Genomic DNA, 25,010 nt, shown 5'->3' with positions numbered 1-25,010 from the left:
GAATAGCAGAGTTCAACACAGTTTTTTTGAGAATTGTTAGTTCCATATGCTAGTTTGCAAAATTGCAGAAAAGAGAAGAGAACATGGAGGAAAATGTTCAATATGTTGTGGGAGAACTGTGCTCAAATTACTAAATGGTCAATTAAGCCATTTCAACTCCTCTTTTTAAACATGGTACAAAAGAAATGTGTTGGCATATCTACATGCAAGCTATTACAGGCATCCTCAACTGTGAAACAGCTCCATGTGTGCATTAATCCTCTGAACACAATGACCCATGAAGTATCGTTACCATTGCAGACTGGCTATTTGGCTAACCATTTCACACCAGCCAGACTATGGTAAGTTCTCCAGAACTTCATCCTAGTTTCTTTTGGACCAGTAAGGCTTTCTTTTTGCACTACTGCTACCCTGGACGCTACCCTCTCCTCCTAATCTGACTGTTTTGGGTGGTGTAGGTGATGAGAGGTAGCCAATGCCAAACAATCTGAAGCAAGGGAAAGGAAGGGCATAACACCTAAATCAATGAAATACAAGAGGATAATCATCTTGGTAGACTCTACTGAGAGAATGCCTGTAGGTGTAGCATCCCCATATCCCCTACCTGAAACACACGTACATAGGTAAGCCTGTTTTACTACACAGCATAGCCACCAGAAAACCAAGAAAATTGGGTAGTATCAGTGAGTCACAGTCGTAGATTGTCCTGTAAATCTCCTGAAGCCAATGTGGGTTCCTGTTCCACAGACAAAGTCCCCTTATTCTCCCCAGGGTCTGTGTTGTTCCCGACGCAACTCATTACCACGACTCACTGTCTGCACAGCACTTCATATCAACTCACATGTCTCCTGTCTACCTACAGTCACTAGATAAAGTTTGTGCATTAAACTAATCTGCAATAGAAATGTTTACTTTGACAAATGAATGTCTCATTCTCTGTGTACACTATATTGAAATTTCTAAAAATGTTGAGTGTTGGTGGCTTTCTTATGGGAGCTCTTTAGAAATGAGTCCATGAAGATTACAGCAGACCAAACAGAACAGAAGAAAAAACCGAGGGGATTAGTGCAGGATTAGTGCCATGTTGGCAGGCCCATCATTAGTCCATTCTACATATGGGGCCCAGTCTGGTTTCCATTTCCCACTATGTTTGGAGATCCTGCAAAGTCCCAAAACTTGGCACAGATTTGCTGTGAAACCAGCCAAAGCCCAACCACATTTTGACACATGTAAAGGGATCCACAATTCACACACACACACGGGCACACACACAGCCAAAATAAAAGGTAATACAGAAAACAGCTTATCAATCATAAACAAAAATTTCAGATGTGGCCAATTCTTCGGTTCCTTTGATCTAACATATTTTGACACAGCCCAAAATGCTGTTGAATGCAGGAATAATAGATACAGTATGAGTCTCTTCAAGGTCAAGGAAAACATGACACAAATAATATTCATATTTCTGAATAGATTCCTTGGATCTAAACTGCCAAGACAGTGTAACTAGAGTGAAGGTTTGCCTTGTCCAGTGCACAGCTCAGACTCCAGACAAGAGGAATGACCTCTACGGATAAGAGGTCATTGGGCTGCTTCAGAGCCCTTCTGAAGGACGTAATGTGCGCTATTCTCCAGCAGAGGGCTGTCATTAATTAATCACTAGTGCTGTTAAGATGAGGCTTCCAACTGAGAATGAGCAGAAGAGCTGCAGCAGAATAACTGTAGCCAAAGTTCCAATGCCGCGGTATATGAAAAAGGTTGTGCTTGGTTTTGCAATTCACTATCTGTTATAAGACATTAGGGATTCAGAAGGTCATCACAGTTTAATTTTGTGTCTATGGATCGTACGAAATAAGGTGAACAATGAAACCGGTGATTTCTTTAAAACACGGGGAGATGAGATGAATACCTAATTCCAAAGGACAGATAAAGGGAACGAGAGTGAGTCATGAGAATAAGTAGGACTGACTGAAGACGACCACACACAGAGAATTAATTACATGCTGCACATTGTCTTAAAGACACGGTCCTGTTGTTGTGTTGACATGTGACAAACACACACAGGCATGGACACACGCTGTAAGCATTGTGAAAGACATGCAGCCGACACGCTCGCTTCCACACAGACATGCTGATTAAGCTGTTTTAGCAGCACTGGGCTTTTACCTCACATATCCAGTCACACACACACACATTCATGCCATTCCTTTGCACGTCTTCTCTCAGTGATAAGTCTCTCGACTAAGACAGACTGAGCTGATCAAACACCTCACAAACACACACACATCACACATACGCATCACTTCACCAAGACCCCATCTCAGAATAGTGGTGTCTGAGGCAATTACCTCCCATCCAGTCAGGGTTATGTGTTCACTTTTGTTTTGTAGTGATCTGTGTTTGCTATCATTCCAATGCGTCCCTTCAGTGCACCATATTCCCCAGAGAACAAAAGATTCCCTGACCTTGTCTCTATTTAGCTGCTGCCACTCCGTGATGCTAAACCAAAGACATTACTCAACAGGGAACGGAACATGGGGAGATCATTCCCATCGGAGGTAAAGGAATACAAATGGGAGATTATGGTTACTGCTGGGGAAAGTAGTGTGATTGATGGAAGGAACATTATCCACTTTGCACAGTTTTTACATTTCTTTTAGCGGGTCTTGGATGGGAAATAGATTAAGTTCCATATGTAAAAGCAAGAACTGCAATAGACTGCTACTTGTGTAAGGGTCAGATGGTTATTGGGGTCGGGAGGCTTTGCAAACTCTAGGTATCCATTTTTTTTAAAACACCACCCTCCCCAACATGAAAAATATTTGCACCTGATCCTCCTCTAATACCTCTAATACTAGCAGTAGTATTAGGAGTTATATTAGCAGTAGTATAAGTAGTGGGAGTTGTATTAGTAGTAGTAGAAGTAGTGGTAGTAGTAGTGGGAGTTGTATTAGTAGTAGTAGTGGTGGGAGTTGTATTAGTAGTAGTAGTAGTACGAATTTTGTTAGTAGTAGTAGTAGTGGTAGTAGTACTGGGAGTTGTATTATTAGTAGTAGAAGTAATGGGAGTTGTAGTAGTGGGAGTAGTAGTAGTAGTTGTGGTAGTAGCAGTAGTGGTGGGAGTTGTATTAATAGTAGTAGTAGAGGGAGTTGTATTAGTAGTAGTAGAAGCAGTGGGAGTTGTGTTAGTAGTAGTAGTAGTAGTAGTGGGAGTTGTGTCAGTAGTAGTAGTAGTGGTAGTAGTAGAAGTAGTAGGAGTTTTAGTAGTGGGAGTAGTAGTAGTAGTTGTGGTAGTAGCAGTAGTGGTGGGAGTTGTATTAGTAGTAGTAATAGAAGTAGTGGGAGTTGTATTAGTAGTAGTAGAAGTAGTGGGAGTTGTGTCAGTAGTAGTAGTAGTGGTAGTAGTACTGGGAGTTATTAGTAGTAGTAGTAGTGGGAGTTGTGTCAGTAGTAGTAGTAGTGGTAGTAATACTGGGAGTTAGTAGTAGAAGTAGTGGGAGTTGTAGTAGTAGTGGGAGTAGTAGTAGTTGTGGTAGTAGCAGTAGTGGTGGGAGTTGTATTAGTAGTAGTCATAGAAGTAGTGGGAGAGTTGTATTAATAGTAGTAGTAGAGGGAGTTGTATTAGTAGTAGTAGAAGTAGTGGGAGTTGTATTAGTAGTAGTAGAAGTAATGGGAGTTGTAGTAGTGGGAGTAGTAGTAGTAGTTGTGGTAGTAGCAGTAGTGGTGGGAGTTGTATTAGTAGTAGTAATAGAAGTAGTGGGAGAGTTGTATTAATAGTAGTAGTAGAGGGAGTTGTATTAGTAGTAGTAGAAATAGTGGGAGTTGTATTAGTAGTAGTAGAAGTAGTGGTAGTAGTAGTGGGAGTTGTATTAGTAGTAGTAGTGGTGGGAGTTGTATAAATAGTAGTAGTACAGTGAGTTGTATTAGTAGTAATAGAAGTAGTGGGAGTTGTGTTAGTAGTAGTAGTGGGAGTTGTGTCAGTAGTAGTAGTAGTGGTAGTAGTACTGGGAGTTATTAGTAGTAGAAGTAGTGGGAGTTGTGTTAGTAGTAGTAGTAGTAGTAGTGGGAGTTGTGTCAGTAGTAGTAGTAGTGGTAGTAGTACTGGGAGTTATTAGTAGTAGAAGTAGTGGGAGTTGTGTTAGTAGTAGTAGTAGTAGTAGTGGGAGTTGTGTCAGTAGTAGTAGTAGTGGTAGTAATACTGGGAGTTATTAGTAGTAGAAGTAGTGGGAGTTGTAGTAGTGGGAGTAGTAGTAGTTGTGGTAGTAGCAGTAGTGGTGGGAGTTGTATTAGTAGTAGTCATAGAAGTAGTGGGAGAGTTGTATTAATAGTAGTAGTAGAGGGAGTTGTATTAGTAGTAGTAGAAGTAGTGGGAGTTGTATTAGTAGTAGTAGAAGTAATGGGAGTTGTAGTAGTGGGACTAGTAGTAGTAGTTGTGGTAGTAGCAGTAGTGGTGGGAGTTGTATTAGTAGTAGTAATAGAAGTAGTGGGAGTTGTATTAATAGTAGTAGTAGAGGGAGTTGTGTCAGTAGTAGTAGTAGTAGTAGTGGTAGTAGTACTTGGAGTTATTAGTAGTAGAAGTAGTGGGAGTTGTAGTAGTGGGAGTAGTAGTAGTAGTTGTGGTAGTAGTAGTAGTGGTGGGAGTTGTATTAGTAGTAGTAATAGAATTGGTGGGAGTTGTATTGATAGTAGTAGTAGAGTGAGTTGTATTAGTAGTAGTAGAAGTAGTGGGAGTTGTGTTAGTAGTAGTAGTAGTGGGAGTTGTGTAAGCAGTAGTAGTAGTGGTAGTAGTACTGGGAGTTATTAGTAGTAGAAGTAGTGGGAAATGTGTTAGTAGTAGTAGTAGTAGTAGTGGGAGTTGTGTCAGTAGTAGTAGTAGTGGAAGTAATACTGGAAGTTATTAGTAGTAGAAGTAGTGGGAGTTGTAGTAGTGGGAGTAGTAGTAGTTGTGGTAGTAGCAGTAGTGGTGGGAGTTGTATTAGTAGTAGTAATAGAAGTAGTGGGAGAGTTGTATTAATAGTAGTAGTAGAGGGAGTTGTATTAGTAGTAGTAGAAGTAGTGGGAGTTGTATTAGTAGTAGTAGAAGTAGTGGGAGTTGTATTAGTAGTGGTAGTAGCAGTAAAGGGAGTTGTATTAGTAGTACTACTAATGAGAGTTGTATTAGTAGTAGTAGGGGGAGTTGTAGTAGTGGTAGTAATAGTGGTGGGAGTTTTTGTAATGGTAGTAGTAGTAGTGGGACTTGTAGTAGTAGTATTAGTAGTAGTGGGAGTTCTGGTAGTGGTAGTAGTAGAGTTTGTTGTAGCACAGATGTAGTTTTCTCAGACCAGTTGGTCATATAATTAATGAATCGTCTGAATGACCAAATTTAGATCAGACCATTAGTGGTTTCTGGGAATTTATTGTGCAGCATTTTGTTAAATACTTGGTCAATACATTTTATCTATGCATTTTTGGCAATTATCATAACTGTATTCATTATCTGGGCGCAAATCATTATGCGCCAGCATGGCTATCTAAAATGTACAATTCCTGGGCACAGTGGCCACAAAATAATTTGAACCACATATATTTCTGTCCAACAATAACTATTTGCGAAAGGCTGTCTTACCTGTTGTATTAGGCTAACTCTCCTGTCTACAACTTCAGTTCAAACTTCGCTCACACTTACCTGGGTAAAAATAACAGTTAAATAATCCAAACTTCACAGACTAAACTTGGGCAATAATATAAACTCAATTGCTGAATTAGTCAAGTCTGGACAACTATTTTTAGTTGGTGATTGTAAAGGAAAATTGTGCCCAGTACCTGCTCCTGTTGCTAAGTAGTCGCTGCATCCTCAGTGTTGATTCTCTTGTTTTCATTACATTTCATTGGCTTTTTCCAGCAGTCACAATTAAAATAAACATTTCCATGTGGCAGCCTTTCTCACTTCATTTTTACAAGCTATACCTCCAAGAGTTTACCAGTGCATCTAGCTAGCATCCACAGCTTACACAGTACGCATGTTACATACCCTTGTTTCTTGGCAAGCAGAATTGTGCAGACTGTCACATCATGCGGTCAGCTGACAGAGAGATGGAATAATTATACAGCTGAGGAATCTCATTCCTAGGCACTTCTACCCAAATGCACTTTGCGCAATTAGGAGGTTAACGGCAGACACATTTATGGGAAAACAAGACTGGAGGGGCACAAACTCTGTACCTTCCCATGGATCCAGTCTTGTTGGCCACCTCATTTTAATTTCCCTTAAGTCTAAACCAGGGTTTGGGTCCCTGATGGCCACAATTGTGAGACACTTATTTAATATTGCCATGACAATAAGAAAGAAGTGCCTGAATATTCCTATTAGCAAGGGCATAAAAAAAGAATAGCCTGCTTGACATTTTATTTCAACCAAACAGAATAGCATGTTTAAAATGTTATTCATCCATGCTTATTCGTCAAGTTTATGCCATGGCAAATAAATAACATAAAATTGTTTTTAATCCCTGTTTGAACACATTCAACACACATCTATTTCATTGCCAGGATATAAAATAATATAACAGATTAGGGAGGGTATCAATGGCTATTTGATTGTTATTTTGCTGAGCCACATTTCTTTTAGCACAAAGTTCCATTTGAATCAGAGACAATTCGTGCCAATAGACACTTGAGGAACACAAGTCGCTATTCCAGAAAAAAGTAGTATTTTCAACTAGAGCCCATCTGCCCGATTTTGCAAATTATTTGGCAAGTATTGAAAATGCTACCACAACAGTACCCTATGTTTAAATTATTTTATGAAATAACACTGATAAAGGGATAGGGATTTTGAAATGCTAACAATAGATGTTGTGTGTGTGTGTGTGTGTGTGTGCACAGAATGAACAGGAGGAGGAATCAGACAATCATTATAAAAAAACATGTTAGAGCTGTCACAAGCCAAGCCAAAATTGGATTAGTGTCACCCTTGATAAGCACAAGCGCCAAAAAAGGAATAGGGAAAAATTGGAAGAAGGAAACAGCAATTTTTCCCCTTCCCCTTGCAATCATTTCATTTCAAATTCAGGGCACTGAATGCATAAACACACTGTTATAGAGCCGGGTAAAGTTAATGGAATATTTATATGCAGACTCCAGGATTTTCTTTCTTTTTCTCAGCAGTCTGTTTTCTCCTTCATTTTACAACTGCCTTTGTTAGGCTTTGACACCATTTCTGCACCACCTAGAAGACTGTGGTTCCATTGGCATCTGTTGAAAAGGTCTAGTGGAGAGCCACTGAATGGAAGCTAGGATTTGTCTGGGTCTATTAGCTTCACCATACCGAAACATATCAAAATCAATGCAGAGGGATAACGGAACGACCCAGATCATGCTTTATAAACGGCACCGAAATAGTTTATGAAGCAAATGCACAGAGGAAGGGAAGATAAGGGTATTAGGTATTAGTGTGACCCACAACAATGTAACCGAGTTACCTACAGTATATCATCACTGCAGAGATGGGGGAAAGAGGAGAAAATGAGAGAAAGTGAGAGATCATCTTTGCAGAGATCAGGGAGAGAGAAGGGAATACCAGAAAGATAATCCCAGAGAAAGGCGTGAAGAGTAAATGCAGGACAGAGTTTGGGACAGAAAAGTGAGTGGAAAGGGAATGTGGAAGGAGAGATAACGAGAGAAAAGGAAGAGAGAAAGATTTGAAAAACGTAAAATGCATGTGAAATAAAGAATGGCCAAATAATGCAGTGAATTTAAATGTCCCATGTTGTTGCAGTACAAAGGGTGATTGATAAATCTACACAAAATATCCTACAATTTTAGTAAAATAGAATATTTTCTTCTTACAAATTATTAAAATTACATTGTTGCATAAGTATTCCCCTCAATTTGTTTGAAAAAAACTAAATTCAGAGTGAAATATGGTTTAATAAATTACGTAAGTTACAATTGTCTCAAAAAGAAGGGAAGTGATTGGTAGATGGGTAACGATGGGTTACAAATCTACCAATCACTGGGTAACATTTTAAGTATGTTCAAGTTAATAATCATGCTCTGGATGATGTACAGTATTAAACCAGCCAAACTCATCCATCTGAACTGAGCTGCAGGACAGGAAGGAAACTGGTCAGGAATGTCACAATGAGGTCATTGTTGATTTTAAATCAGCAAAAGAGTTCAATTGTTGTGACCAGTGGAAGCTAAGGATGGATCAACTACACTGTAGTGAATCTACAATAATGACCAATGCATCATGAAAAAAATACAAATATACAGAGTAAAAATACTCTATAGGCAAGAAAGCACAACCATAAGCCTTAAGATTTGGAACAAATCCAAAATACATTAAAGAAATACACCCATTTGAAATGTATTTCAATCCTATATGGGAGAGACTCAGACAATCAGACAGACAAAGAATACCGAGAAAGAGAGCCAACTCTGAACTTAGAGAACGAGAGACAGAGAAATGGGAAGAGACTGAGCGGGGAGCGTGATAGGCCCCAGTAGGATAAAGCCACATAAGTCGCCCGTCCTCATTGTTGTTAACATTCAGCTGGCGTAGCCGCTACCGCTGCCACTGTGTGGCACATTGTTGAGGTGGAAAAGTGCTGAGGGTGGAGAATGAGAGATGGGAGTTGAATATAGACCGCCATTAAGTGTTCGACTACAGTGCACAATAGCAACAGCATATACAGCGCCATAGCTGAGATTTCCATTATCTCCATCCTGTGCATCATCGATACAACTGTTGTGCAGTCACGGACTAGTTATACTACAGGATTTAGCATTTCATCAGAGGCCGGGACAGTGCAGACACTGAACATTAGGCTGTAACACTGGTCTCCAGCCCTGTCTCTTAAAGAGCTACCATCCATAAAAAAAAGTCTACAGGATGGTAGCTCTCCCAGAAAGGGTCGGTGGGTGTGATGCAATGTGGTGTCAGATGTTCAATTTGACACAGTGGACATGTTTAAATTAGACAGCCACCTATGTGTTTCCACATGCAGGCAGATTAAAGAAGCAGCATTGTTTGGTGACATTTACGGAAACCATTTAGATTTAGAACCATTTACCCACCAGCACTTTTGAGTTGGCAGCAATCATAGCCTCATCCTCAGACAACATAGTCTCATCTACAGGCAACGTAGTCTCATACACGGATAACATAGTCTCATCCACAGACAACATAGTCTTATCCATAGACAACATAGTCTCATCTACAGGCAACACAGTCTCATCCACAGACAACATAGTCTCATCTACAGACAACATAGACTCATCCACAGACAACATAGTCTCATACACAGTTAACATGGTCTCATCCACAGACAACATAATCTCATACACAGGCAACATAGTCTCATCTACAGACCCTGGCACTCTTGCAATCAAATCATCTTCCAATGATGTTGACTCAAACTGCAACTCCTTCTGGGATAAAAGGAAGGAATAGCAAAGCATTAAGAATCTATACAGGATAGGCTTTTCAAGAGTCCAGCTATGATTTACTGTGGGGCTAGGGATAGAGGGTTTTGGGGTTAGGGGAAAGGGGTTACCAGTCACTTGTCAACATAGGTACTAGCAGATATAATATAGGTGGACTCATAGCTAAATAACATGAGTCAGTTCTTCTTTGATATAATTGACTAAGGCATCTGTGGAGAGGTGCTGATTGGCAACATCAGCACATTGTTATCTCCCTGCATTTCCCAGCTACGAGGCAGCAACAGACCTCCTGGGTAGTTCCTGCACAGTTGTACAGAGGCAATTAAATAAGACAGCAACACCTGGAAGAAAAGGAGTAGGAGAGAGAGAAATAGGAAATGGGGGAAGTCCAGCTCATTTGGGAAATATGTAGAGGATTCTTATAAAATACAAAAGCAACTAACTACATGAGGTTCACCAGATGCCTTACATATGTCACAAAAATGTAGACGGAGTAGGGGAGAAGACTATTTAATGTGGTCATAGGTAAGGATATCGTGTTGAAGAAGAGACATCAACATGGATCAGCCTGGCATTAGGCTACATTCAATCAAGATAATTTATTAAAATGCATTTTATTTGAGTATCTTGATATTATTTATCACAACAGGTGTAAGCAGTCCCAGACCAAGGAGCTGTTTTTTATAATGTAGTGGTGGACGAAGTGGGTGAAACATCTTTGATCAATCATGCGTTGTCCTAAGATATTGACAGGCTTACAGGTGTGAAGTAGCCAAAGAAGGAACAGCTGCTGCAAGTAGTGCAAGCAATACCGACAGTAATTCAACTTACAGTGATGTTAGATAGAGAGTAGTTTCTACCTCGGATGCTAAGCAATGACGTTTTCATTTAAATCGAGAGCAGTGTAACAGTACCCCCTAGTGGAAATGTTGAGAAACGACATGGTTTATGTTAAAGCTACAAAAGAAAACAGAAAATAAGAAAGTACAGATTAACTGAATGTATTCTGTTTTGTCACAGACCTAGATTTGGTATGAAACTGCGTTCTAGCAGAACTAAGGCATAAAGATGAACTATGAAAGGACATTCACAGAAGTTTGTTGTTCAAATTGTTTGCCAGTGCATGGAGGTTTTAGAGAATTTAAATGTAAGATAGCCTGTATATTTTAGCGTTGGCTGCACAGCTATAATGGTCAAGGAATATGGACATGCTGAATAGTTACCACTTCATTCCTGAGGTTTTCATTTAAACATTTAATATGCATATTAATGCTTAGATATTGAATCCCAACATTGGGTAGGTGATAGCTTAAAGCCTTAAAACGTTGTAGGAGATGGTTTACATATTTCTGTGTAAGCCCATGTTCAAACAAAGCTCAGCATGAACAAATCAGTGTGACTTTGTCCATGGAGTGAGGACAGTGTGTCATCAGAACACTTTTGATGATAGCTTCCCCCTTTCAGGCACCACAGCATAACAGTTCTTCCACTGTCAATATGCATATTGTTACCTGCATGCTAATAAAGCTGGCACTGCTAACATACCCACAATGGAATCACAATGGCTGAGCGATGACAAGGCTAATGAATCCCAAATCAGCCTCTCTGTCTTTTGCACTTCTTCATGACAAAACTCTTAACAAGAATGTCTATAGACCAGTGATGGGATCACCTTCAGGATAAACACGTGCCTTAGTGAAGTAATTCATGGAGCCTGCATTGTTGTGCACTCGCTGGAGGGGGCCACTGTATTGATTACCTGCACATCCTCATGTCTGAACACTTCATGGCGGAAGACCGCATAGATATGCAAATGGAGAGTGGATGAAAAAAAAAAGAAGGGGCCCATTTGGGATTCAGAAGACTTCACCAGCACTACACACTCTAAAGGAGACCACAAGCCCTCATAAAACAACTGGTAATTTAGACAAATCTGAAGTCCAGCCAGCCATCTAAACTTTATGTTGTAGTGGCTTTGATACAACCTGGGCTTTAGGGTATGTCAGCACTACAAAAATAACTTTGATTTACTGTAGTTTAGCTTCTAAATGGTCCATCTGCAAAATCTAGAAATTGTTGTACTGTGTTCTTGAAATGTCCTAGCTATACATCCAGTGACTAGAGATGGGGAATGACATTAACATGCATAACACATTAACAGGGTTAAACAATTAGCTGCATGCAAGATTAACCATTATATGGATTATATTGAACACATCCCTGTATGTTGTTATGACAGTCAGTATGCAATATGCAATTACATTAAAGTAGCATGAGGAATTTAAAAATGTGTGGATTTAAAAACAATTGCTGTAAGGCAATATGTTCAGAACTGTGGGAAACGTTCCTTAGCTTCCTTAAAAAAATTGGTAGTATTTCAGGAGTGGCCACAATCAAATCTCGTTTAGGTTGCCCAAAAGGCTAGTCAGACCTGAGCCAGTTGACAAGTCTATATTCAAATACACAGCGGTCCATTACTTACATTTATCTCCCCTAAAATGTATGTAACAGGATTTTTAAGTCATATAGAATGCTTTCTTGAAGGGTTTCACCAAAATAATTTCAAACCCATTTCCTTCTGCATACAAAAATTTGATCATACATCCAGCTGTGCACACACATCAGCCTGTTATGTCTTCATCAGTGATGAGACGTCCAAATATACTTTTCTTTGGTACTGTACCAGACAAAAAAGGGCCATGTCAGGAGCAGGGATTTGGCCAGTCATAGCAGAACAATGTTGTTGTCTCCTTCATTTGGACCAGATAATCAAATACCACTGAGGGACTGGATGCAGACAAGGCACCCATATTTTCCCCCATCTGTCTCTTCATATGAATAACCTTTGATATAATATGGGGACTGATTAGGAGTGTGTGTCAGCTGGCTAAGTAGATGACAGTGAGATTCTAGTCAATTGCATTAGGGTGGCGGTTGAAGCAAACTGTGCCGTTTAATGTTTGATAAACAAGTCTAATAACCTTCTGCTTTTTTAATCTGTTTGAATAAGCCTGACAAATGAGTTTAGCTTAAAAGTGTTCACCCACCTTCCAGACCTCAGGATAAGTGTTTCAAGTAAGTATTTGTGCTTCTATAACAGCGCATGATTTGTGTGCATGTGAAAATGTAGTAGTAATACGAGTTTTGAGATAAGACGGCTCATTAGTTTACTGCACAAGCCAATGAGCCATGTTTGGAGAATATTTATCACGTAAAAATTATATATGATATGTACCACAATCGATTGAGGTTACTTAATGTTGTGATTTCACTGTGATTCTCTGGAGCAGTTTTTGGCTCAATAGAGCTACTTTTACAATCAGTGGCCAGAAACTGCAACTTTAAATGGCCTGTAAACTTGATCTAATTATAAATAAATGTTCTCCTTCTCTGGGCATTTTAGTCGATGCTAAGGGCATGCGGTTAATCCTCATTAAAATGAATCAAACTTTGATGTCAAATGGAAACAATTGCCCATGGCAACTGTCAAAAAACAGCAACAGCGGTTACAACATTAGCTTTCCCCCCAGATCAGAGCTGTACTACTGAATATAGCATATTACTAGTTCGTCAAATATACAAAAAGAACAATAAATACTGACATTTAATGTGATTAGGCTCTGCTGAACGATCCTGTTCAATAGGTAATTGGACCAGAGAGCTACAGCTCCAACAACTTGAGTGAATCTGGCTAATAATGGCTAAACCTGATGGACATTTGTAAAAGCTGTCGGGAAAGAAATGCTGGCTGCACATCAGACTGGTCTCTTTGACATGTTTTGTATGCTCTTTTTCATGGCTCAGGGAAAGTGAATAAATATACATTGTTACATAGGCTCAGTGAGTGAGTGAGTAGATACTAGTAGGCGTAGGCCTATTACTAGCTAATAAAAGCCATAAAGTTAATAGATGCTATTTGTGGGGGAGGTAAACTTAATAAGACACGTTAGTCAGTTTAACACAATCATTTATGGTGTCTAGCTAAATATTCAAACTTGGCGTGATGTTAATGCGTGACAAAATTATCTAATGTCAAGACACAATCTTCTGATAAGGTAGTATGTCCCCTCATAGTTCACACAGCGTAGTGATTAGCTATTCATCTGTTACTGTGTGGACGACCATCTACAGTAATCTTTGTACAAAAGTACACTTTAGTTCTGTTAATAAACATTCATTTGCCCACGTTATTTCAGCAAAAATGTAATGGCTGGGATAAAAGTGGCATTGGGAGACTGTAGAGAGTATACCAGCAATCCTTGTGGTCTTGTGTGATTATCCCTGACCTTCAATGTTTTGACCCCGGTTTAATTCTCTCAGACGTTCCAACTTTTGTCTCTCGGAAATATTCATCCATTCTGAACTTTTCAGCCGACCACTCTGTAATACCATGAATCTCATATACTTAAAAGAGTAATTAATTACGTGACCCTTTTATACTGTTCTTGTTTTCTAAAAATCTAAGTGCTTGATTTCTTCCCATCTATAACAAAGGGGCAATAATACTGAAAGGCACTAGAAGTTTTGGTGTTTCTTCCTTTTTATTTCTATATGTGCTCTTTTTTATCATGAGTTCCATTGAACATAATCTAACACCAGCTGCTCTCAGACGCTTTGTGAAGAAAACTGTTTCTGTGCTTCCCCTCAGATGTACACCCACCTGAAAAATGTGTTTCAGTGGCTGTCCAAAGCTGTTGTAGAAAGTCCTTGAACTGAGCACAGAAAATGAAGATGAGAAAAAAGAGAAGGAGTGACCTAAGAGAAAGGATGAGAGAGGTACCGAGAAGTCAAGGGTCTTGCCAGCTGCAACATTCAACAAACAGAAGAGGGTAGTAGTCCTTAGAAATCTATAACATGCAAAAATCTCAAATATTTTGATGAAAGGGAAGCTAACCTATTCTTAAATGTGGCCATAATAAAAAAATCTATGGATATAATTATGTAATTATTCAGTTTAGAAATTATTCAGATCTCTGGGGACCTTCTTGGGCTGTCTTGGTCATTTGCCTCGCAGCTACTTGGAATTTCCTGCCTTGCCAAAAATGTAATGGTTCTTGTCAAACCACAATGCAAGTTGGAGTGTATTTACTGTCTGAATTAAATTACTTTTGCTCATGTAAATGTGTCAAATCATATTATAAAACGCTCCAAAAATGTATACCCATAGATCTATATTTGATTACAACCCTGTTTCCAAAAAAGTTGGGACGTTGCATAAAATGCAAATAATAACAGAATGCAACGTGCAAATTATTCATCCCTATATTTAATTGAAAATAGTACAAAGACAACATATCAAATGTTGACACTGAGAAATGTTATTGTTTTTGGAAAAATAAAACTTTTTTTAAATGTATTGCTGGCATCAAATTCAAGGTTTTGCATATATTTTGCAAGAAAGAATAAAACCACTCAGTTTCAACACTTGATATGTTGTCTTTGTACTATTTTCCTTTGAATACAGGGTTTAAATTATATTTATATTAATGCATTTTGTTTTTAATTACATTTTATGCAGCGTCCCAACTTTTTTGGAAACAGGATTGTATTTTTGTTGCTACTGTAACAGCCTCATCTACAAACATGCCCTTCAGAAACAGGAATAACACTCAACCTTACTTTAGTGAATCGTTAACATTATAATAAAACTACTACTACTTGTTTTCATCAATAATTGCGTGAAATATCACAATTGGTGTATATATGCAACCAGCGTAATTTCTTTGACACTTCTTCCAATTGTCTCATGTAGCCTAATGTAACGGTCTTGCTCCAACAGTTGATCACAGAGCTTGAATCAGAGATCCCCTGAACACAATGACCGCTGTCACCATGAAGCATAATTGCCATTGCCTCACAAAAGCTGCAAAGCAATGGAAACAACTAATCCAATGTCTCAGAGCAAGTGACATAACTGATTGAAATGCTGGTGGGAGCTGACTGACTAGCCATTTCTCACCCATTACACTAAAATGACGTAGAACTTTATAAAATACAATAATAATAAACGTTTTTTTCCCCCATACCCTAAATGTTTGATTAAAAAAGCAAGCACATTTATACAGGCAGCCCAATTCTGACCCTCTAATTTTCCTTATGACCAATCAGATCATCCACATGATTGAGCAAAAGAAAGGAACTGAGTGTGTAAATGCTGCCTGTGTGGTTTGTCATTACGGTCATTTGTGCTTATATTAAAAAATATTCTGCTTACATCTCATATAGCATAACATGGATTGCATTTATAAAGAAAACCTACATCTCATTCTATATGTTGGTCATATGTGAAATTCCTAAATACCTCTATGCCAGCAACATATATTTAAACAAAAGGGTTAGTTCTGGTTAGCCACCTGTGTTGGAGAAGAGACGCTGCTGAAAGTGGTCTTAGCATTGTATTCATGCGATACAATGAAACAACATGTTAAGCTGTTGAGCTATGGGCAATGATAATTTGTGTTTTTTAAGCCTTAACACCAGGACCTGGTCAAATATTGCGCCATTATGATTGTGGCAGTAGAACCCAGTAAGACCACTTTCCATGCCCACCACATCTGCGACATAGCCCTGGACATGCTGAGCTCTAGTGACCACCTCAAAGGCCCTTCAACTGGCCACAATGTCCAGGTCTGAATTGGTGTGCAGAGACCAGGGAAACACCATCTGGTCATTCTGTTTCTTTGGCGCAGACATTGTAGACAGGCGTGGGCCTTTCCATAGAAATATAATTACTGGAATGTGGAACACCCATGGCAACACCGAAGATACTCTTTAAAGCATATATTACAGACATAAAGCATACATTTCAGGTACTATACAGTGGGGCTCAATTATCAGTGAAGAAATCTAAATCAGTGCTTTACCTTTTGCTCCTAAGCCTGGTTTAGGCAAGATGTTGAACTCCATTCTGAGTTGTTTCCTTTCTGTCATCCACTCAAGGGATGGTGTTGGCTGGCAGGGTAGTGGAACGGAAGATGCCCTCAACTGACCTCTCTCTATGCCTGTATGTGCAGGGCATGCAGATCAACATGGGCCAGGCCATTAAGGACCCCCTGGAACATGAGCCTGACATAATTAAGGAGCAGGACAAGATCTTTGTGAAGGTTGGTGTCCAATGAAGTATGTTTAAGATCCATGAAATTCACATTTGCAGCCTATCTATTTCCTGCTTTATAATAATTTAGTTATTGTACATATGAATGGTGATCAGCTCTATTTATGGTTACATTCTGTCCAATCTCTGGGTAATGGATACAGGAAGATGCATTAGAATAGTTAGAGAAGACTCCAGCTAAGCTCTGCTCCACCAGGAACCTGAAGGTATGGCTCCAACATCAGCCTGTTTGTGGAAAAAAGGTTTTTACATATAAACAAGCCTACAACAAATGTGCTCTTTGTACTAGTTGTTGAATACATCTTCCCATACACAGTGCAACCAGGAACAACCTCAAATGCTCATCATCTACGCTGAACATCCCCAATGAGGAGCAGGCAGAGAGCAAGCCCAGCCCCACAGACCTACCTGCAGAGCCCGTAACCCCTTACACGGGTCCCCCAGGGACAGAGCAGACCTCACAGAGACCCAAGAGGAGAAGGTTCAAAATAATAAGCAAGAGGGGGAGTGCAGTGCCATAAAGAGTCATTAAGCCGACATATTGTTGCTTTATCTTAGTCCACCTGTCAGAATGCAAAAAACTAAAAGTTATGTTCCCCCACGCTCATTGGCTGCTAAAGTTGGACTTGACAGGTGTAGCCACTAGAAGCTAACTTTTTTAGTCAAGGGGCTGGTGTAATTTTCCCTGAAGTCAGTGATGTATGAGTTAATGAGGAAATACATTTGACTATGTGACTATAATGACTTATAGTCAAATTCGGACTAAAATTGCTCACTGAATTCTCTAAAAGGCTTCACTGTGAATTAAGCAATATATTACACTGTATTTAATGATGGAGTAAAGTTATGATATTAATAATGTTATAAACCAGTTTTATTTCATAGTTAATACATTTCAAATGTGTTATTCTCTCTCAATGTCTGGCAAAGAGAAAAGCAAATGTATATACCTTTAAAATGGGGAGTAGTAGCCTGTCTGTAATAGTCATCGATGAAAACAATGGGGAAAGTCTCTGCTGCAGTCAATTCAGATTTAATCAATGACTTTCTCTGAACCTAAATGCCCTTATCTAGATCTTACCTGGCCAGTTTCAGATAAGCTAACTATTGAAAATGCAGGGTGTGTTCTGAAACACAGAAACACCAGTCAGAAAAGGCAACGTTTGAGAATATCAAAAACTACACATTATTACAAATGTGTAGTTATTTACAATGCAAAGTACTCTATACACCAGCCACTAGGCACTGTTGGCTGCAATTGTTCAGAAAGTGGAATGAAAAGACAAATAAAACTTAAATTATGTCTCACACACGTGCGCAGACACTTCAGAATGCTCCTTATAGTCATTTCCGAGTGAGATGTCATTACACGATATAGAGGAAGCCATCAGGAAACCGCTTAAGTACTACTTCCTGTTTGTTGCCATGGTAACAGCCCCACTTTTGCAGTTTCAGTTTATTATATCTGGTCAGTTAATTTCTTGCAGAAGGAGAGGAAAAAGAGAAAAGTGCAGGTGTTCTGAATCCCCCACTCCACACTCCGTGGGCTTGAATCCATTCAGCCTCTCCCTCCAGAACAACTGGGCTTTGGTCCGACCTCTCACCCCGACACCTGAAAACAATCATTGGCTCAAAGGCTTTGGCTCCACTGGATAAAGCCTTTCCATGAGTTGAACAGGCTACCCTCAGTGTAAACAGAACTAGCACTATATTTGTGTTAGGTTGAGACTGATATTCACATCCCAATTACAGATCTGAGACCAGGATATCTGGAATATACAATACTAATGTGTCTGCATTTGCTATATGGCAGCCAGAGCAAACAAGGCTGGGTTTTTATTTAGCCAGCAGTTTTCTGGTATCTTTTAATATCTTTTAATGCTTTAATACAATGGCAAAAAAATTAAACAGTGAACAGTTTACATTTTAGAATTAAAAGATTGTGAATGTATACTTTGCTTGAGACCAAAGAGGACATTGGAGTCCACTGCTGACAGAAGCTGCATTCCTGCAATGGTGAACACAAAAAGGGTTTAGCCGCTCCCCTTTCAAACAACTGCATCACTGGATTATTGCTAAATTCTTACTGGGGTTTTCACTTGTCAGGACAAGCAGAGGCACACAGTCAGCATATAGAGGGAGAGAGAGAGACAAACACAGGAGATGAGAGAGAAAGGAACCGTGACAGTGACAAAGTATGAAGAGAAATTACATTGTCAAACAGAGACATTTTTGAAAATGTATTTTAGAAAGAGATAGTGAGGAAAAAAAATTGAAATACAGACAAACACACTTAGGGGTGTGTCATGGCAATTTAGTTCCTCAAGGAAGTACAACAGGAAATTATCTTGAGACAGGGTGGTAAGCAGCACAGACTGAAGCGATACAGAGGATTTTCTTTTGTTTTCACTGGGTAAGATGAGGGGATTCCATTGACACTCTGTGCTGACAAACAACACGTGCTCTGGGGACTGAAACATTCGACACACAGGAGAGTGGAGGACTCAGACACAGGTAAGAAGCCTCTCAGGGCTTTTCCTATGTGATAGTAATCATCATGTATATTCTATGCACAGACAGGATGACACATTATCTCAACCATAGACAGAAAAGAAAATCACCAATGTAACACTTATCTGTTAAATATTCATTGCGAGTTTGTACCTTTTAGTTATATCAATCACTGCAGTTAATGTAAGGAGCATGGTTATACTGTAGAACCAAAGACTATGTTCAATGTCTTTCCTTCTTGAAACATCCCTGTGTTACGCTTGGTTTGGGAGACATGAACGTACAGTCAGAGTCATGCTGGAACAGGTACACACGGAACACTAACAGACATGGCTTTACGACCGGAGAGCTTTATGCTGGAGATTGCACAATGAAACAGTGAGCTGTTGACTTTACTTTCCTCTACTAGTCTACTGTGATTCAGAATGCCAGAGTCAGTCAGAGTGAAAGACAAAAACAGGGAAATGACCAACTGCTCTATGTTTCGCTTCTCTTTTGAGACAGCTGAATTGGGTGTCGTCTTCAACAACAACTCTTCAAAGACTGAGAATGCTACAAAATCTGAGAACTCTTGAATGACAAACGGCCAGCATTCAACCACAAGCATTCATGGAATAAACACAATCAGTAAAACACCAATGAAGTGGTACTTTTGTGATGTACTGTGTTATTTAGCCACACACAGTCTGATCTGGAAAAAAACATAAAGGAGTGCTGAGAGAGAATAGCAGGAAATTGGGAAAGAAGGGCCTGGGCCTACACATAGGATAATGGCAACATGAGTTTGTGGACTAGTCAGAATATTCTAGAAACAGTGGATGTGTCATGTTTACTGCAGCATGGCACCCTGCATCCAACTGGTTCTCAATTCAGGTCAACCCATGTGTGGGAGATCAGGTATTTCTGGATGTGGTGTTGGAGGGCAGTATCCCAATTTCCCTTGGGCTGTGAAGGGGACATTGTCTTGCGTAGAGTGTCATCTTGCAGATGGTTAAAAGGCTGATCTGAATGTGTGTGCTCTCTAAGGTGGCCATTGCACTTATCATGAGTAACCCAGATGTCCTGACTACATTTTCCATCAGGACATCATATCACCATACACCTGAACATTCCTAGGTTCCAAGTGGTTCATTCTTGCCCTCTCCTAAAAATCTAAAAGACTAAATGTGAAAAAGGTAGTAAATATAAATTACTTAATGTGATAAATGTATGCAAACAAATACGTTGCGCTGGATAGACCCCATATCAACTGGAGGGGGACTACAATACTCAGCGGGTCTCGGTCTGACAGAAGTGATGAGAGCATCCAGGGTTAGTCGTGGACATCATGCTTCTAATGGCTGTAGTAGAAGTCAACATCTGTCCAGGCAAGTCAAAGGGACTCCCGAAGTCCTGTGAAAGTCCAAAGGATTTACCGCCACAAACACATACACACAGACACACCCGTACATACACACACACACCCTCACAGACACTCTAGGTCTGTGCTGAATCTGTGGAATGCTAAATATTTACCTCACCCGTATGCCTGCCTGCCTGTGCGGAATCCTCCAATCAGCACTATCTCCAGTCTGTCAAGCATAGCTCTCCTGGATTCACCCAACCTGGCCTCAACTGGAGTCAAGGAAAACTCACATTTTTTTTGAGTCAAATGTATCTCTTGAGTGCTTTTCAAAATATTTGCACATGGCCATTACATAACACCTTACCGTTAGCAGACTAGTCAAATAAATTGTGAGGACATTCATTTTTATCCCGGACAAAAAGCTGGGTTTCGGCACCTGTGACTCTATTTCCGTAGAAAGCAAAGAGACACGGCTGGTGTCTGCACAACTCTGAATCCCCACTGTACAAACTACACCGCACTGAGATTAGAAACAAATCTAAAATAGCTATCATGCTGTTACACTTCACATTTTCGTCATTAAAGGAAATTAATTTAATGTATTCCCCACAGACAGCTGAGGCTTTGTACTGGAGTGAACCAGATACTGGTTGTTTATAGATGTTTGAACTGTTAGGAGTTTGTTAAGTATTTAGAAAACATACCTACTGGTGAGATATGGTTATTGGCATAGCTGGGCACAGTTAATCAAAAGTTTATTATACTTCAATAAACGTTAACGTTAATTTTAAAAAAAAATTTAAGCTCACGCCACAATTCAATTAAAATGTTGCAGCTGTGGCCATTGGAGAGGTACTTTTTGGATGGCTCAACTCACTGCCAAAGAAGGCGGTCACATGTTGGGAAGCAAAGACCACTGGTTAAACCCCTGCGTGGGAAGTGGAACGACAGGTACTCTCTAAGCAGGGTGACATCAGTAATAATTACTATGCTTTCCTTTTGAGTCAGATAAATGACTGTAACACAGCCAACACGCACCACGGCACATTTACCATAATTCAAAACACAAACAACTGAAGTCATTCAAAAAGACCTTGATGGGCAAAAGCCTTGTTGATGTGCAAATGTCTTAGTATACGACTTATGTTACATTATTTTGTCAGAAGGTACAAGCCAGTAATTAGGATAACCACTGAGTCTATGGGCATCGTTCTCCATTCCTCCCTGTTTTCATGCAATCCAGGAGTAGGTTCACTTGTGGAAACCTGCTTGGGTTATGCAAGCTACCTACCTCTCTCACAAACTTGCCCACACAGGCCACAAGTGATTTAGTACTGGAAGGTTCACCACAGGATTCTCCCTATGTACAGTAAAATAATCCAATGACATGACTTAACACTTGGTAATTACCTGTTAGTACATACCCACTTTCTGAGTGTTGAAAATTATTTTTAAATTATGTTGCCACATTGTAAAGAGGTCACAGGGTAAAATGTTTGTAAAAAGAATAAACCGAATGCAATAGGATTGTGATTTTGCTCAGCACAGTCTTCACACGTCAACTTTTTGCGTGTGAAAATAACAAAAATACAACCAATTCCGTGTGTTCCTTGAAACGTAAGTTGTTGTTATTTGATATGGAATAAATAACATAAACCTGAAACCCAGCTGCATGACAAAGCTCCAGTGCAATGGCGCTGTAATCTTGTTGAACATTGAGTAGTGCAACAGTTGTCTATGTTTACATGATCCAGGAACACTGATAACATCCCAGGAGGAGTGTCTCCCTGTATGCCCACTCCATGACAGGAACACTGGGGACTGTGGAGAGGCTGGATCCTCTGCGGGTATTATCCATGGTTCCTCAACCTGGGACAAATAAATGTTTATGTAATAGCCCAAAAACCTGAGGGAGCTCAGTAGGAATTATATGTGAGGTGGTTAACCAAGTTAAGATTACACTAATTCTCAACATCTCTCCGCCTTCCTTCCAAAACTCAGGTCACCATGGAGTCATTCAGTTCCAAGGACATGGCCATGCAGGCCCAGAAGAAGATTCTGAGTCACATGGCCAACAAGTCCATGGTCCAAATGTTCATAGATGACACCAGCAGTGAGATCCTGGATGAGCTCTACCGTTTCTCTAAGGAATACTCAGGGAACCGTGCTGAGGCCCAAAAAGTGGTGAAGGACCTGATCAAGATAGCGGTAAAGATTGGTGTGCTATTCAGACACAACCGCTTCAGCCCAGAAGAGATGAGACTGGCCCAGGACTTCAAGAAGAAGCTACATCAAGGAGCCATGACAGCAATTAGCTTCTATGAGGTAAACATGTCGGCACCTTACATTTTACTGTAACATATTACATTCCCACATTACAGTGAGTTAATCATCCTTTATGCATTAACTGCTATTGAATGTTACTGTAATCCATTTCCCACTTCATCTGGTTCAGGTGGAGTTCACTTTTGACAAGACAGTGATGTCGGAGCTCCTGACAGGATGCAGAGATCTGCTGTTGAAGCTTGTAGACTCCCACCTCACACCCAAATCCCACGGTCGCATCAACCATGTATTCAACCACTACTCCGATCCTGAGCTTCTGACCCAGCTGTTCAACCCAAATGGACCCTTCAAAAACAACCTCAATAAAATCTGTACTGGCCTCAATGAACTGATCGAGGAAGGAAAGTTATGAAGTCTATACTTGTGAGAGAGACACTGGGAGATCGGCTTGGAGGGGTCTGTTTAGAAGAGGACTGTGTGGAAAGCCAGGAAGTGACCATGCTATAAATGATAAATGCTGAGATTTGTGGCCCAAGGTTTACTTAATGTAGTAATTCACTGATCTGTTTTACTCTGGAAAGGACACTGGAAAAAGTGAAAAGGCTGAGAATTTGTAGGACGTCAAGTTCATGTCTCTTTATGCGAAATTCTTAAAGAATAGAGTTCCTGAAACATCTGGACCAGGTTAAGATTGTAAAACCATCAGCTTTATATAGAGACGTGTCCAACGTTTCATGCTTGCAATCGTATACTAACTTCCAACTATTCAAGTTTTTCTGCAGATTTTTCTCTCCATCAACATATCATGTTGTATAGTGGAAGATTCATAAAATGCAATATTGACTGACAAAATGAAAACAAGGATTTTAATAGACAGGTGAAATGCTGTTTAAGAGAGTACTGCCATCTAATGGTCTGGCCTGGAACTGACGGAGTCCTGCAAGAACCGACCAAAAAGAAAAGCTGTTACAAAAATAGTGCATATCTACTATTGTGGTACGATACAGTAATTTTATAAGAGTGGATTGGATTAAATCAATGAAAGAATCCAGTCTCATTTGGGCCTTGTACATCCCAGTGTGTGTGCGAGTGAATGAGTGGGGCACTTGTAAATCTGTGCCCTTTTATTACCTATTTGTGAATATATTGATATGAAATCTTCAGTGTATGTTAGTGTATGTTAACTGACAATGTGCAATTTACATAAATAAATGAACAAAAATGCATAGATGTGAGAAAACTGGAACTTCCTGGGTAATGAGCAACAACTACATCATCAACAGTAACATCAGAAATCAGAAACAAATGACTTGCCAATATGTTCTTTTAATAACTAAGACAAAACAAAGTACAAAGCACTCTTAATTCTGGGGAGAGTGAGGCATCATGTTCTTAGGGCTCTATACTTGGAAAAACATGGATTTTAAGACAAACAATTATGAGGTTAAGGTGTAGGTAGTTTGTATTTTACCATATAGAAATGACAAGTTTATACATACTCTCCGAGTATTGAGGCATCAAAGTTAATGGAAGAGATGTCTTGAAATATTTTTCTGTTTTTTATCTGTGTGCCATCACATAATTAGAGCAAGCATGCAATTGGTGTCTGAAAAGATAAAGACCAAAGATTTGTCAATACAAGTCAAAGAAGACATTAATGCAAAAATAAAAAAATATTTAATATATTAGGCCAACCAAAACAACAGCTTGGAAAATCATAAAAATGTAAAATAGATCACTGGTGAGCTCAGTAAATAGCCAGACAGGCCATGGAACAAGTTCCACAGAATACCACATTACTGGTAAGATAAGCTGGAGTGGTTTCGGCGTGGGCATGTCTAGCTGCCACTGGAACCAGCTCACACATATTCATTTTAATGATGCAAAGCCTGGGATCAGCAGCAGGATTAATTTTGAAGTGTACAGAAGATTCTTGTCTGTTAAAAAGAAACAAGCAAATGGCTTCAGACTGATGGGACATTGCTTAATCATACAGCAAGATAATTACCCCAAACATATTGTCATAGCTGGGAAGCTGTTCTGAGCCTTACACTGGAAGGATCTTGACTGGCAAAGTTAATCTCCAGATTTAAATCCAATTTAACATGCCTATAATATGCTGAAGATAAACCTAAAAGACCATAAAACAAACAACTGAAGTTAGCTGCAGTACAGGCCTGGCAGAGCATCACCAGAGAACATCCCACCGTCTGAAGGGTCAATGGGAAACATGACAGCCTGTTACTGCAGGCAAAGTAAATGCGACCAAATAACGTGCTAAATTCGTATTATTTTAAATGGTCACAAAACATTTGGTGCCCTGAAA

The 25,010-nt window shown here is 39.6% G+C and overlaps 1 protein-coding gene and 1 long non-coding RNA gene across 2 annotated transcripts; one reads left to right on the top strand and one right to left on the bottom strand.

Moving 5' to 3' along the window:
* Window positions 1-14,063: 14,063 nt before the first annotated feature.
* On the bottom strand, window positions 14,064-16,761 carry LOC109614801. The gene is made up of 3 exons (XR_002195725.1): window positions 16,684-16,761; window positions 16,292-16,493; window positions 14,064-14,183 (listed from the first exon to the last, which is right to left on the bottom strand). It is a non-coding gene; the product is annotated as an uncharacterized LOC109614801 (long non-coding RNA).
* Window positions 16,762-18,645: 1,884 nt separating this feature from the next.
* On the top strand, window positions 18,646-23,910 carry tnfaip8l2b (tumor necrosis factor, alpha-induced protein 8-like 2b). Its single transcript, XM_010905575.5, has 3 exons — window positions 18,646-19,056; window positions 22,400-22,723; window positions 22,854-23,910. Exons 2-3 carry the CDS (start codon window positions 22,406-22,408, stop codon window positions 23,094-23,096), a joined length of 561 nt encoding a protein of 186 aa, XP_010903877.1. The 5' UTR covers window positions 18,646-19,056; window positions 22,400-22,405; the 3' UTR covers window positions 23,097-23,910.
* The last annotated feature ends 1,100 nt before the right edge of the window (window positions 23,911-25,010 follow it).

This window comes from Esox lucius, chromosome 20, assembly GCF_011004845.1.
Source record: "Esox lucius isolate fEsoLuc1 chromosome 20, fEsoLuc1.pri, whole genome shotgun sequence".
NCBI lineage: Eukaryota > Metazoa > Chordata > Actinopteri > Esociformes > Esocidae > Esox > Esox lucius.
Note: the sequence above shows the minus strand (reverse complement) of the source record. Positions and strands in the feature narration are given on the sequence as shown.

What these genes read in the sequence shown, in the direction of transcription:
- tnfaip8l2b (XM_010905575.5), top strand. Translation starts at nt 22,406, where the DNA reads ATGGAGTCATTCAGTTCCAAGGACATGGCCATGCAGGCCCAGAAGAAG. An exon ending in CAGCAATTAGCTTCTATGAG is followed by an intron (nt 22,724 to 22,853) that starts GTAAACATGTCG and finishes CATCTGGTTCAG; the next exon opens with GTGGAGTTCACTTTTGACAA.